Source organism: Sparus aurata, chromosome 8 (assembly GCF_900880675.1).
Source record: "Sparus aurata chromosome 8, fSpaAur1.1, whole genome shotgun sequence".
Taxonomy (NCBI): domain Eukaryota; kingdom Metazoa; phylum Chordata; class Actinopteri; order Spariformes; family Sparidae; genus Sparus; species Sparus aurata.
In genome coordinates, this window is record NC_044194.1 from 15888189 (window position 1) to 15902545 (window position 14357).

Below are 14357 nucleotides of genomic sequence, written 5' to 3' on the forward strand. Positions count from 1 at the left end.
CTTGCATGTGAGTTATGATGGACTCTAAACTACTGTCAACACAATGGTTGACCAGAATGCACCCAACCTTTGAACTCTGCTTTATTGGTTGTCAGATATGTGACACAATCAGATGAAGGCAGCATTGTCATGTGGCTTGGTATATAGAATTACCAGATATAACAACAGGAAATATTAATTGCCGCAGATACACAATACTATAATTACAATAAACACCGGCTTCCTCAAAACTGATGCTTTTTTTTTTTTTTTTACAGAGACTACATCAATAAGGGCCAGGTGAACTTTCACAGACTAGTTTCCTCTGTACAATGGCTGTAAAATTCCGATCACCTAACAAAGACTTTTAAGACCACAAGACTGCATGAACATGTCAAAGATTATGTTTTACGTTCTGAACTCCAGGTGATTCTGGACACCAAAACATATTTAGCTGCAGCTTGCAGTTAGCCGTACAAGTTGGCCACACTCAGGAATTACTGTAAAGACCCGACTGTTACTAATGATATGCAAGGCAATATACAACCTTATGTCTTTTCTAATTCCAAAAATGTGACTATAGTTAGCCTTTATCATTTTTATTTAACTATATGACCTACAGATTATGACTTACAAGTATACATAACTGATCAAAAAAGAAAAAGAAATCCCTTCTGTGATCTACTGTATAGGATGTTTTTCAATATGTGATTCATCTGAAAAAAAACCTTTACCTCTACACAGAGAGGTGAAAGATCATAGATGGAACTAGCTCAAAGTTAACAGGAAATGTTAGCTGATTGCATCAGTTGCTAAATGCTACAGTGCCCCCAGGGGGTCACAGTGGGAATATCTTTCTCTGAACCAATTTTGCATTCCCTTGCTAAACTGAGGCCTTACAAACTTTGTGTTGCATCATTTGCATCACGCACGCTGCTTGGCATCTTTGCATTAACTTTGTATGTTATTGCACCACATGAAACACTGGCATCGTTTTCTGTACGAACACGCCATAGATATTATATTATGTGGTAGTGAATGGAGAGAGACAAGTGATGTTTTGATCCTGCTTGAATTGTGCCATGAGCTGCATATATGATGTTTGTCAATTTAAAAGATTATTTTTCACTTCGAGAAAGTTGTAGTTTGTCATCAAACTACAAAAACTACTACGACAACTACAGTTGCGTTAGTGACATTCTCTCATTAAAATCACCAAAAACCTTAACTTAAACATTGTACATCTGGTCCCGTATATAAACTTGCTCACAAAACTGACAACACTAATTGCAGTTGTCGATATGGACAGGTTTATTATGATTGACATCTTTTCAGTACCTTTTCCTGTGCCGAGTTGGCCATGTTGGTGTTGATGACACATGTTGAGCGAGACGATGGAGTTCACTGAGTAACTTAACACAAAACTGGATGATATTTTATTTATTTTACGACAAACTGCGACTTTCTTGACTTGGGAAATTACCTTTAAATTGATAAACATCATATGTGTAATTCATGGCTCAAAACAAAAGGTTTGTCTCTCTCCATTGACCACGACTTTTGTTCAGTATTTTTCCGAAATTATAAAAATGTGCCTGACATGACTAGATTACAATGAATGCACAATATGCTGCTGTTTAAATGTAAATGGTTGAAACACAGCAAATTCACATCCATACAAGACATCATGGATTAACGTTAGCTAGTGTTATGCTAGCTAAATTAGCCAATTAGAAATGGGAATGTAATTAAGCAATCAGTTTGAAATAAATAAATGTATTTTCTTTCTTCTACATTGTTAATTATCAATATCAACACAATTTTATTGTTCAGTATTTGTTATTGTCAATAAATAAATAAAGGAAAACCTTTTGGTCTCTGGTATTCTGTGGGTCAGTCGCCTACATTTCCCAGAATTCCAAGCCATTGTTTATTTGGCTTGCACCTCCGCTGCAAACACTGAGCTGTCAGCACCGGCTGCCCACCGTTGTTTGTTGTACTATGCAGTCTTTTCAGGCTTTACTCCTTTGCTTCAAAATGAAAAAATGAATTAGACGTCCAGCTGAACCTACGTGTTTAACGCAGAAGAAAACGGTAACATGAAATGGAGATCACTCGGACCAGACCGTCCTTGTATGGAGAAATCGGTAAGTAGCTTAGAGAATGGTGACCAAGAGTAATCCCAGACAACAGTTTAAAACTAAGATAGATGAGCGAGTCGCAGGATGGGGTTGACAGCGTCCACGACTAGCTTATACTGCTTTTATTTCAGAGTGACAAGCTTTCTGTCTCTCGGACGTATAGCTAGCTAGGCCAATGTTAGCTTAGCATGCTATCTTAAAGTGGCTAACGTTAGTTTTTCAGAGCATGACAGCCGCTGTAAGCTCGTTAGTGAGGCCAGCAGGTACTGAACTACATGTTGTGCAACTGCAGCAGTCCTTGAAATCAGTCAGTGTGCACCAGATTTAGGCATTTGGCACATTCACTGATAGGCCTATGTATTGTAAAAACACAAACTGCAGGTGTATTAGCCTGCAGTCCATTACAATAAGCCATTGTGATGGACTGGGTGATTGATTTCATTCTGCCCCTTTCTGTGTCAGTCAGTGTAGATGGTCATGATCACCATTGTCTGTAAAATATGTAAAGCTTCCCAACTTAAAGGTGATTTACATTTTTCTCTAGGATCATGGCCTAAATATATGCTTTTTGTCTCTTGCATAATGAGGAACTGTAAGAAAAGCTAATTTTGACTGTCTCTGAAGATAAATTCTTACTTAAATCAATGTTGTTATTAAGTGCTTATAGTTGAACATGTCATTATAGGGACCTTTCATTCCACTAGTGTTTTAGTGAAAAATGGTGACACACACAGCTAACAACTGAATATATTATGATACAGAAATGGCTGCATCTCAGCTTATATCAAATGCTTGATACCATTGGTTGCAGATAGACTTCAATTTCAACTAGAATGACACTCAGTAGAGCTTTAATTCAATCATTCCTATTTCAATACAAGAAAATAAAACGCATTTAAGTCTGCTAGAACCATTATTCAATTGTACTCACTCATAGATACCAGCAACCTAATTACGCCTGATTTTTTTCATCATGATTAATGCATTGTTCCTTGAGAGATTAATGAAAATGCGCCCTGACCCGCAATGCAAGTCAAATATCTTATAATATCTCAAATATCTTGGATACATCCCTTTATCTGGTTCCACCTAAAAGTTAATGTGGTATATTCTGGGCCAAGGCCCATACTCCAAGATCCAAGTCATGTGGAAATCTGTTTAGTAGTTTTTTGTAATCCTGCTTACAAACCAACCAACCAACAGACAGTGGGGCATGTGCGACTGTTTTGTCAGAGATTATAATATGTGTTTCAATCCATTAATTTAAAGAATTTCAAGTTTGTCTGCACATTAAGGCTTGTTAGCTATGTGCAATCAAAAATTTAAACCACATGTCTGGACCCTTTCTCCAGCAGATTTTGTGTTTTCCTCTAAAAGAGGTTGGTTTTCCCTGACATACTAAATATAGTTGTTAGTCATCAACAGATAAGTCAATACCCAGACACCTGGAAAACTTTTTGCTGTTATGAATAGAAGGGCTCAGTCGTGTTTGGCTTCTCATATTTGCAGCTCATGGTCTTGGATTCTGGACAGACCGGTCAGCAGTGCATGAGGCAGCTGCCCAGGGCAGGGCCCTGCAGCTGCAGCAGCTGATAGAGGGAGGCGCAGCAGTTAACATCGTAGCGGTCGACTCCATCACTCCCCTGCATGAGGCGTGTATACAGGGACAGACCCAGTGTGTCAGGCTGCTGCTGGACGCTGGTGCACAGGTTAGATGGTACCCTTGATTTGCAACAAGAAAAATTGATTCCTTTCTTCATGATTGACTGATTGGTATATTTTTTTTAACTTGAAGGTGGATGCGCGTAACATCGATGGCAGCACTCCGCTGTGTGATGCCTGTGCTGCTGGTAGCCTGGAGTGTGTGAAGCTGCTACTGGAGTATGGAGCAACAGTGAATCCACCACTTTTTACCTTCTCGCCTCTTCATGAGGCTTGCATGGGAGGTGCGTCCTGTGATATACATCATGCTGAAATTTATTTTGAGCCATTTATTTGTCTATCAAGATGTATTCGCTTCACTTGTCTTGCCTTGCCAGACAAGTGATTCATCAAATAAGGCCTTAAGTTCCTCAATGATCTTCCTAAAGAACATTTTGCACTAGTATGACTAATTTTGTGACCATTTCAGAAATCATAAGCCAATATTACTGTCTTCTGTAATAGCAAATTGACGTAAATTGACGTCTATAAAGACAAGAAGAAGGGTGGAGCAGAACCGGGAAAGCGCAATGAAAGAGCTCTGACTGTTAAGCTATTGATTATTACTTAAATGTCTGTCAAGATGAAGCAATAAAGCAAAAAACTTATTACACAATTGCCAGTCAGGCTGTGGGACACAAGTGTACTGGCTATGCTTCTGCGGCACTGGAACACACTCGGATGATTGCAGTAATTATTTGAAGACCGAAATGACTAGAAAGGAGAAAGCTTTAAAGTGAAACTCCAGCCAAAATCTATTCAAGTTGAACAACAGCTTCTGTACCCTCTGAAGGATGAAACTACAAACAATTTACAGCCTCCATTAAAGGCCACAGGAGATAAGTGTTGGAGGCTCAAAACACAGAATCGATGGAGAAGATGTCTATTTCTGGCATTTCTTAAATGTAATTAATGTGACTCTCTGCCTTCTGGGATTTATTTCCTAGCCGTGCCTGGAAAACTACTGTGCTGTAGAGCATTCAGTTTTATTTTAAACAGACATGCCAAAACGGAAAGACTTCAGTCAGGTTCACGGCGTATCATAGCAGAGTCTGCCATGTTGAAATTGTATAATGACCTGCTACTCTCTTTCAACTCTAGCAACTGTGGGGATACTGTTCAATACCATGGATCATGATATATTAGTAGATCGCCAGTATTGAGTAGGTGTTGCATTACACATGCTTCCTCTCAGCCAATTTTATAATACAGGATCTTCTACCTCTTCTATGCTGATGATACACAACTGTATCTCCCTCTGTAACCTGAGGACCAATCCAATTTTGTCAATCTCATGAAATGCCCTGAGGACAATAAGAGTGAGATGGCAGAAAACTTGCTACAGCTGAATGAAAACAAGCCTTACGTTGTCCTGTTTGCTAGTAACCCAAGCTTAGCTACCAGTCCACCTTTGTCAAACCCCATGTCAAAAGCTTCGGTGGGATATTTGCTTTCGCCTTTAATTTTGACATGTAAATAAATGTGGAAGTAAAAGTTAGTTTTCTCAGCTTTGTGCTATTGCTCAAATCAAGTAATTCTCTCTTTCAAAGATATCGAGAAACTCATACATACTTTTCTGTCGCTTGGACTACTGCAACTCCCGGTACACTGGGATTAGATAGTTGTCCCTTCCACGCCTCCACATAATTCAGAACGCCGCAGCCAGACTCCTGACAGGTACCCAGATGAGAGACCATATCAACCCCTATTCTGGCCTCTCTCCACTGGCTGCAAGTACAGTTCTGAATCGATAAAAAGGTTCTCCTGTTTCTTAATAGGCCGACCCCCTGCTACATCACAGACCTCCTGACCCCTTGTTCTACCTCCAAGTCCCTCAAGTCTAAGCTTTTATCATACTTTTCTTCCATTGTGTTGAATTCATCTGACTGGGCTGATATGTGCCTATGATGACATGTCCCTAATGTTTTCATCTGTATTTCTTGTATTTTTAGCCACCTGCCCTAGTCTGTACAGCACTGTTGTCAGCGTGAGTTGTTTTTAAATGCGCTTTTATAAATACGTTTTACCTGACCTAATTAATTTGCCTGTCTCTCCCAATAGGTAATTCAGATTGTGTTCAGCTCATGATTAATCGGGGAGCTTTTATGGAGGCTCATGACTGCCACTACGGGACGCCGCTTCATGTAGCCTGTGCAAGGCAACATTATGACTGCGCCAAAGTTCTCCTCAATGCTGGTGAGTTCATGGTTGTAGTTGGGTACAATATTTTTGGGTCAAAAGTGGATATGGATAATTTAATATTTTATTTTGGTTGTACTTTTATGTATTACTTATTTCAAGGCAGCAATAACTTAGAAGATCAGATCAGGCTTGGTACTTTAGATTACTTTGGGACTGATTTAATCAATCAACAAAAATGGTTGATCAATCATGAAATGATTTGAAGATGTTATTATGTTATTTCTGAGAAAATAACACATTTAAGATGTATCACCACATTATATCCACAGATTTAGATTTGTTGTGCCTAATTCTTAGTAATTGCTTAGTTTGGTGGTGTGATACTTTGTAAGAAAGTCATAAAGCATGTTTGTTGTTGATGTCCTTTAAATTGGATCAGATTACACAGTGGAACACAGTAGTCCCAGTGTTTTTCTACTTAAGCCACACTAAGATTAACTGGTATACCATTACACTAATTTATGTCCTAGCTTTCAGCAAATGATGAAAATGTTTTATGCTTACTGTATCTGTTAGTTGATCTGAAAAGCAGAACATTTTGTTGTTCCTGTGCAGAGATAAAAGTGCTGCATCACTTCAAGTTTAGGTCGACGCTAAAATCTATTCCTTTATAAAGGGAAATATGATAAATGTATAAACACAAATGCTACAGAAAAGGAACGGTACTTTCATTTCACTTACAGTTCTGTCTTATTCACCAAGGGGCAAATGTGAATGCTGCCAAGCTACATGAGACGGCCCTTCATCATGCAGCTAAAACGAAGAACATTGACTTGATTGAGCTACTTGTGGAGTTTGGGGGGAACGTGTACGCCAGAGATAACCTGAACAAAAAACCCATCAACTACACCAGTCTGGGATCTCCTTCTTATCTCTGCCTTGAGTTCTATGAGAGTAAGTTTACTTATTTAAAATATGCGTCCTGTCACTGTGAGTATACACATAATCTAAGACCACAGATAAAACATCATCTCTGTTGCTTTCTCTTCTTTAGATACCCCCCTCAGTCTACAGCAGATCAGCAGAGTGGCTCTGAGAGGGACTCTCGGCAAAAGAGCGTGTGAAGTTGTTTCCAAGCTGGGTTTGCCCAATCGCATTATAAATTTTCTTTCTTACATACCACCTCCAGTAATTGAAGTTTGATCATCTAAGATGCAGCTCTTGATGCGCTGCGCTGGAAAGTCACATGACAGGATGTTGACTTTGGCAGAAGTGCAACACAGATAAAATGTCTTAACAATGGCAGATTACAAGGGCGCAGATATTTCATAATTTAAATAAGCAGAGCGTCTCCCAAAGCAAATTAAAAATGGCTTAATTTGCTGCATTAACTAATTTGGACCATGAGGGAACAGAACGACTGCCTTAACATGTGTTATCAAGCTGTTATGACTAACCTGTTGGCCCACAAATATGTACAATTCCCACAGACAGAGGAGTTTGGCTCTTTCATCACTAATTCCAGAGAAGAATGTTCTTGGCAGCCACTCTTTTTTTGTGTCATGCTCGACAGGAAGTGTGCAGCTGTTTTGTCATAATTGACTTCAGCTCGTTTGAAAAAAGGCTGCTCGTAGTGGTTAAGAGAAGTGAGACTTTACCAAACAGTCAGTTTGAAGGCCAAAAGAATATAACTACAAGTTATTGAAAGGAAAAGGAAAACCAGTACAGATATATATCTTGTCCGATCAGATCTTCTTTCAGGACTGTATGGGCATGTATAGACTGTCCATCACGCATCCTGTAAGCTTGATGTGCATGCTATGTTATGAAGAAAACTCACCTTTTGATTTTTTTTATGTACTACTATATCGAGTTTGACCTCACAGAACTTTGCATATGTTACCCCCGCCTGCAACCTGAGCAGGGGTAAACACAGCCACAATATCTGCACTACAGAGGCTCTTGCAACACTGCCAACCATTTCGCGTTACTTGGAGGCATTTGGATTAGTATTAATAAGTACAGTATTATTTAAAGGAGCTTGAAATATATCAATAAGAACCTTGGCTCGTCATGACACAGGAAGCGTGATTTTATCATAGATGCTGTAAAACCTTACTGAACCTTGAGGAAACATGATGTAGTTTGTTTATAGGATTATGTCACTGTATGTAACTGTATATATTCTGTAACTATTTATTTTTAATGTAAATTTGTAAATAATACAGATGCTTCTACCTCTATTAAATTTGTGTAAATAAATAGACCCCTATGGGACTATTTTAAAAACAAATCTTCAATGTTGTGTCTTTAGTCATAACTGAAATGTAATCGTCGTTGGGTTAAATGTTGGTTTTGAAGAAGGTTTCTTTCAGGAGATGAACCCTTCAAAGGGCCACAGTGGTCAAAACAAAAGTATTTAATTTCAGACATTTCAAACCAATCTGCTTAAAAAAACATCTCCTACTGTGATGGATTACAAAACTCCAAGATTAAAGACAATGCTTAATTAATTTTCACAACGCATGGAAATGAATAGAAACTGCTCTGTAACGTTAGGAAAGATAAAAAGTATACATGACTTGATTACTTTGTTAACAAAGTTTAACCAGTTTGCAGAGCTCAATAGGCCTCAAACAAATCACAATCAAATGAATAGAGAAATTAAGGTCAAACAGTTATTAGATCATTAATTTAAATGTGGATTACAATGCCAAACCCCGAGAGATTTATCATAATGGGGAGGTGGTTTGTAAATCTTTGTGACAGTTCAGAGAGTTTGACATGTAAACATACATGTAGGTGAAAGTTTTCTGGGTGAAAGGAGACCTGGTGAATATACAGTAGGAAATCTGTAAATGTCTTGACAGCAATCCTTTGAAAAGATCTCACTGACAGATCACCTTTGCAAGCCAATCAGGCATACACTGCAAACTGGGAGTGGGCGGGGAAGATGAGTTGGAGCAGAATACAGTGTAACCTGTCATTGTCAAGTACATTGCAGGACTAACAATAGATATATAAAGGGTTGTTGGTTAGAGAGGAAATGACTGAAGATCAGATGAGAACAATCTGCAGCCACAACCTGCAGTGAAAACGAGACACACCCATGAGTGGGTAATAAATGCATCCATTCAGTCTGCCTTACTTAAGACACAAGTCTGAACATGAACTGCAGTTACAGAGCCTGAAAGGTATCAGGTGAAAAATGTCTGACAGTGATAATTAAGAAACAGAAACAGTGTGTTACCGGATGTGTGATCTCAAAAGAGGAACAAAATCCCCAAGTTTGTTGATCGAAGTCATATCCTCTATTTTCATCAGGGGATTTTTAAGGTTTTGCCAGCCCAGCCAAATGCAGTATGTTTAGACTCAATACACATGATAATAGATAAATAATGAAGGTTTGTCCCTTCATGAAACCTTGTTTTGGGGATAAGAAACCCTGTTATTGTTCATTTGAGAAAGTTTTACACAGTCAAATTGAATATTTCTACACCAGAGTAAGTCCTGGCAGCTAAGAGAGGGTTTGAAACTACATTTAAAATCAGTTAGCTTGGCCAAGTATGTTAAGGCAGAGGTACTGTCTCTGGCCTCTGTAACCCTTAGTGCCAAGAATAAATGTAAAGGAAGATGCATCTAATAACACTGAAGAAAAAGCCTAAAAGCATGTAAACTTTCATCTCGAGATATAACACGTCTACAGAAACAAAGCTTGTCATAAGTCGACAATGTGTAGTGATAAAATGTGAAAAAGTAACTGGGAGGTCACATCTGGAGACGACTATTATTTAGAAAATCCTGACTTCCGGTCTGAGCGAAAGCTAATTACCTAGGAGCTAAAGCTAGCTAAAGAGGAAAACAAATACCGAAATAACGTTTAGTGTGGCGTTAAAACTACACGACAAAAAAGTGCAGTTGGGGCAAAGGCAAATGAATGTTATGACTTTACGCTCGTATTTTTTAGGGATGTGCGCGTATCTTCAGTATGAGCTGCTACAGCCGCTAGCCTGCCGTTATAAGACTGGGTGGTACTTCCTGTTTAACCGGACTAACCAGTGTTTGCCAAATCTACTAGAGAAACAAGCAAGTGGGCCTATGAAAACAAGCCCAAAACAAGCGACTTCTCTGGTCGTAGTAAAAACAACAACAACAACAACAAAACACATAAATGCACACACACATGTCACCCTGAATCCATAAATGTATTGCATTGCATCATTGTATTTATGATTGTTTTGATATTTTATGATCCTTTTTTGTTTTAGTTCAAGGACTTCAAAACAATATGACGTGCAATACAACAGGAAGAGGATCGAGGAAGAACAAGCCCAAATACCCCGCGGCTACCAATATTTATAAGTGAAAAACAAGCCCAAAGTCGCTTTTAATAAGCGGACTTGGCAACTGTGGGACTAACCACGACAATCTCACTGTTTTGCCTTTGGGGGCGGAGTGAAGTGTAATGAGTTGGGTTCCTCTGTACTTATGGAGCGCACGTGTTAAACTAATGACATTGTTGACTGAAAGAACAGGACGTGTGTCACGTGTTTGCTACAGCAGAAGCTATGGCAGAATTGTGCAAACTCACTCAAGCTAAATTTAAACAAATAGTAGCAAACCAGTCACTGAACAAATCTATAGACAGTGTTGTATAAAGTCAGACTCGAGTAAAAGTGAACATATCATGTTAAATCATGTTATATTATTACTTTGTTACAAGTGAAAGTCACCCATATCGCTAGTACTTTAGTTTATAATTTATAAGTTATAGCAAATAAAACATATTTTCATGTATGTAGATGCTATATGTTATGGGTGGACCTGCCTGGATGACATTCCTAATTGTTATTTAAAAAAATATATTTCTTACTGTCTTTCAGTCTGATTGCCGATAGAATTACATTAATTTAAATGTGGCATGTACAAAAATTTAAGGTAGCTAAAGTAATCAAATAAATGTAGCGGAGTAAAAAGTACAGTATTTGACTACAGATTGTAGTTGAGTGTAAGTATAAAGTTGCAGAAAATAGTTATACTCAAGGAGTGCATAAGTACCTCAACATTTTTACTAGAGTACCTGAGTGAATTTACTTAGTTATATTCCATCACTGTCTAGAGATGCAAATCCCCAAGCCATTTGATCCTACCAGATCAGCAGTGGTCCTATCAGCTTTCCCTGCTGATCACCGCTGGGGAAAGAAACTGTTACATTTGAAGGGCATCAGGATAGCATGCAAGTTTTTCCTTGGAGAACCGCTGAGCTACTGTTAAACAAAAGAAATATTATCAGAAGGATTTGTGAATTGTAAACCAGTGTAACCCTATAAGGACACCACACATTGGCAGTTGTTAACATCAGCAGAAAAATGCATCTGACAATTGCTGTTTTCGTCAAGGTTGTTGAGAAGCTGCTAGCGTTGGTTTGCCCTCAATGAGCTATAAATACTTCAGATTCAACGGCTGATATTTTGTGAGGCCCCAGTAGTCAAGTGGGTTAGGTGTATTGCCATGCAGCTGCCGTTGTGGTGGGACTCTGTAAGGCACAGGTTGCTGTGGACATGTTAGTTGGAACTTAATGACTTTGATCTTGTCCCAGATACCTGCATCCAAAATACAGGTTACATTCTGGTGAACCAGATGAGTTAAACTATACAGGAAGCCTAAAGAGTTGCTCATGCAGGAGGAAGTCCTTGTCATCATGACTGAAGTCTGTCTTTCTCCAGGACAAAAATAATAAAAGGTACTTCCTCTTGGTGCAGTTTCGGTTTGGATACTCAAGTCCTCTTTTATTTCCAAATGAAACTCTGCAGTCATTTTGTTGTCTGTATTGATTATTTTACACATTAATGCTGACATTTTTGTTCTTTTATCAGGCCTCACCAAACATTGATGATCAACTGCTTTACATTGAGTACAACACCAGGCAACACAAAGCATAACAGCAAATATGATAGTTATTCTTTACCTACATGTAAATTTACCTTTGCAGTTATGGAAAACCAGAGATGCTAATGCAAATACCATCACAGCCCCTTCTTTAGTATTCAGGCCAAAATCAAGCTTGGTTGGAAGTCTTACTAAGCTACGGTGAGAAGGTAGAAAACCAAATTTTCTTCAGCACTGTATATAAGTATAAAGTGATTTTTCAGTGACATTTTTAATGTTTCAAGACAGTATATCATAAGGAAACCTCAATAAAGAGATAACTACCTTCACTAAAGTATCATTCTGAACCGAAAAAAATAAAAAAACTACATTAAGGATTTCCACAATTTCATCACAGTAAGTGTAAAGTAGCAAACATCTGAGTTTTTCCTCAGCTTCTGTTGCCTGGCATGTTGCGACACACTGCTGAACAACTCTGTCAGCAGTAAAAGGAAGTGTCTGCAGGGGTCAAAGTACAGGACGTGTTGTAACACATTCACAGTCAGTCACACTCAGAGTCTTTTGAGAGCACAAACTAAATGTTTTATTTTTTTCTCCCATAAACAACGTTTCACTGAAAACATCATGATTCTTTTTTTTCCTTTCTTCTGAGAAATGTTTTTCCCTTATCTGACCTGTGGTCACTGCGCTTGGTCATTATCTTACATCTAATCTCAAACATTTTTAGACTTGTCTCACTTAGCTTTGTTTCTTGATCCCTTATCTTGACACAGATAACACAACTGTCAACCTCTCACAGGATGCCTATTATATACACGCACTGACATTTTGAATACAGCAAAAAACAGAGAAAGATTAAATGTGTCGACTATCAAGCTACAAGTGGCATAAACTTTAGGCAGACAAATAAAACCCTAATTCCACGCACATTTAGCTGGTGTAAACATACATTTCAGTCACACTGTCACATGTCACTTTTTTGTTTGTAAACTAATGACATTAAAAAATTGATATAAAATTTGGACGGAAATGATTGGAAAGGACATTTCAGTGCAGCTATACAGACAAAAGCACAAACATAGTGGTTGCACGAAAATTCACAGAAGACACATGTGACCATAGAGGACATAGTCGCGCACATGTGCCTGTCTTAAGAGGAACCCTTTGGACGGGTAAAATGTCTACACTTTGGTCTCCTTCCTCTTTAGTGAGCCTTGCAACTTCTGGTCCAGTCTGGTTTTGGAGAGTGTCTGAGGCCGGAGTTTAGGGCCAGATGTGGGCGGGCAGTTCTCGTCTGTCTCCTCGTCATAGTCGGTGGAGGTGGTAGAGGTGGTGGAGATGGTGGAGGAGCGACGCTTGGCTCTGACAGCTCCTCCCTGCTGAGCTCTTGGTGGAGCCCCCTGTTGTTGGGCCATTGCGGTGCGCAGACAGTTGAGCCACTGCTGCTTGTGGTAGACATCATTAACATGCAGAGTGTGGGACTGGCCATGGGATGGATCCAGAGAGCTCACACGAAAGACATTCTTAGCTAGAGAGACACAGAGGGAACAGAAATACAGTCAGCAGGCTTTTTTAAGGAGGTGTAGCATACAAAAATCAAGTGTAATGCCCCCCCATGTCATCAGCACTACAAACACCCCAAATGCTTTACAATATTGCTGTTTTTTTTTCTTATTTTACCAGGAAGTCCCACTAAGATCAAATTTATTTTCCAAGAGAAACCTGGAGGTACCTGAGGTAGCAGCCATACAAAATCACAACATATAACAATGCAACAAATACAGCATGACATACAAAAATCCAAAATAAATCAGAGGAACAGATGTTAACAAATTAAAAAAATTACCCCCTTCACCACACTCCTCATGATGCCCTTGAATTCATCAATGGGTGTAAGTGTGTCTATTTTTAGCCCTTTGCAGGTTCTCTCCACAGAGTGAAGACAGGGAACAGTACAGTGGTAAGTTGGAGGTTTTGCAGTCTTGCTTTATAGTTAAAAAATATAGAAGTGCTGTCGTCTGTTTGTCGTCAACAATTTCCAACCAAATAATGCATTGCTGAGTAAGAGACTTTGCATTTGTAACGAATGTAAAGATACGTGGTACACTGAGTAAAGGTGTGACATTATGGGGGAGGCTGCATGCACACACAATACAGTATTTATGTCACTGCAGGCAATCAGATATAGTTTTTTTTGTAATTCCTCCATCCCATCTAATAAATATTTATCATATTAATGGATCACATTAGTATGCACAGTGTGAAAGGGGTCTCTTATTGTGATTAGCCAACATAGACTGATCATCCAAGTATGTTCCCCTCAGCCCTGTAAAGCATTTTTTCAGCTGTGCTTCACTTTCATGACTGTTAATCAGCCACAAATTATGTCAAAAACACTGAGATAAACCCTTCTATCCAGCATCTATTAGATACAACTATTGAAGAGACCAATATTTCATTCAGGGAATAGAGATAAAAGAGAGTGAATACATGCCCTTACATTTA

The 14357-nt window shown here is 38.8% G+C and overlaps 2 protein-coding genes across 3 annotated transcripts in view; one reads left to right on the top strand and one right to left on the bottom strand.

The window, feature by feature from the left end:
• Window positions 1–1879: 1879 nt before the first annotated feature.
• Window positions 1880–8256, top strand: asb13b (ankyrin repeat and SOCS box containing 13b). Of its 2 annotated transcripts, none has more exons than XM_030425123.1 (6): window positions 1880–2155; window positions 3604–3829; window positions 3916–4066; window positions 5883–6017; window positions 6726–6917; window positions 7018–8256. In XM_030425123.1, exons 1-6 carry the CDS (start codon window positions 2079–2081, stop codon window positions 7164–7166), a joined length of 930 nt encoding a protein of 309 aa, XP_030280983.1. In that variant the 5' UTR covers window positions 1880–2078; the 3' UTR covers window positions 7167–8256. The 2 variants fall into 2 exon arrangements, with proteins under 2 accessions (XP_030280983.1, XP_030280982.1); XM_030425122.1 differs by having other exon boundaries at window positions 1882–2126; window positions 3630–3829.
• A 4153-nt stretch (window positions 8257–12409) lies between these two features.
• The window catches only part of LOC115587352 (neuroepithelial cell-transforming gene 1 protein-like), an 8840-nt gene continuing 6892 nt past the window's right edge, over window positions 12410–14357 (bottom strand). Inside the window, exon 12 of the mRNA XM_030427182.1 lies at window positions 12410–13380. Within this exon, the coding sequence (XP_030283042.1) occupies window positions 13034–13380 (347 nt within the window). The 3' untranslated portion in view covers window positions 12410–13033. The remainder of the gene's footprint in view (window positions 13381–14357) is intronic.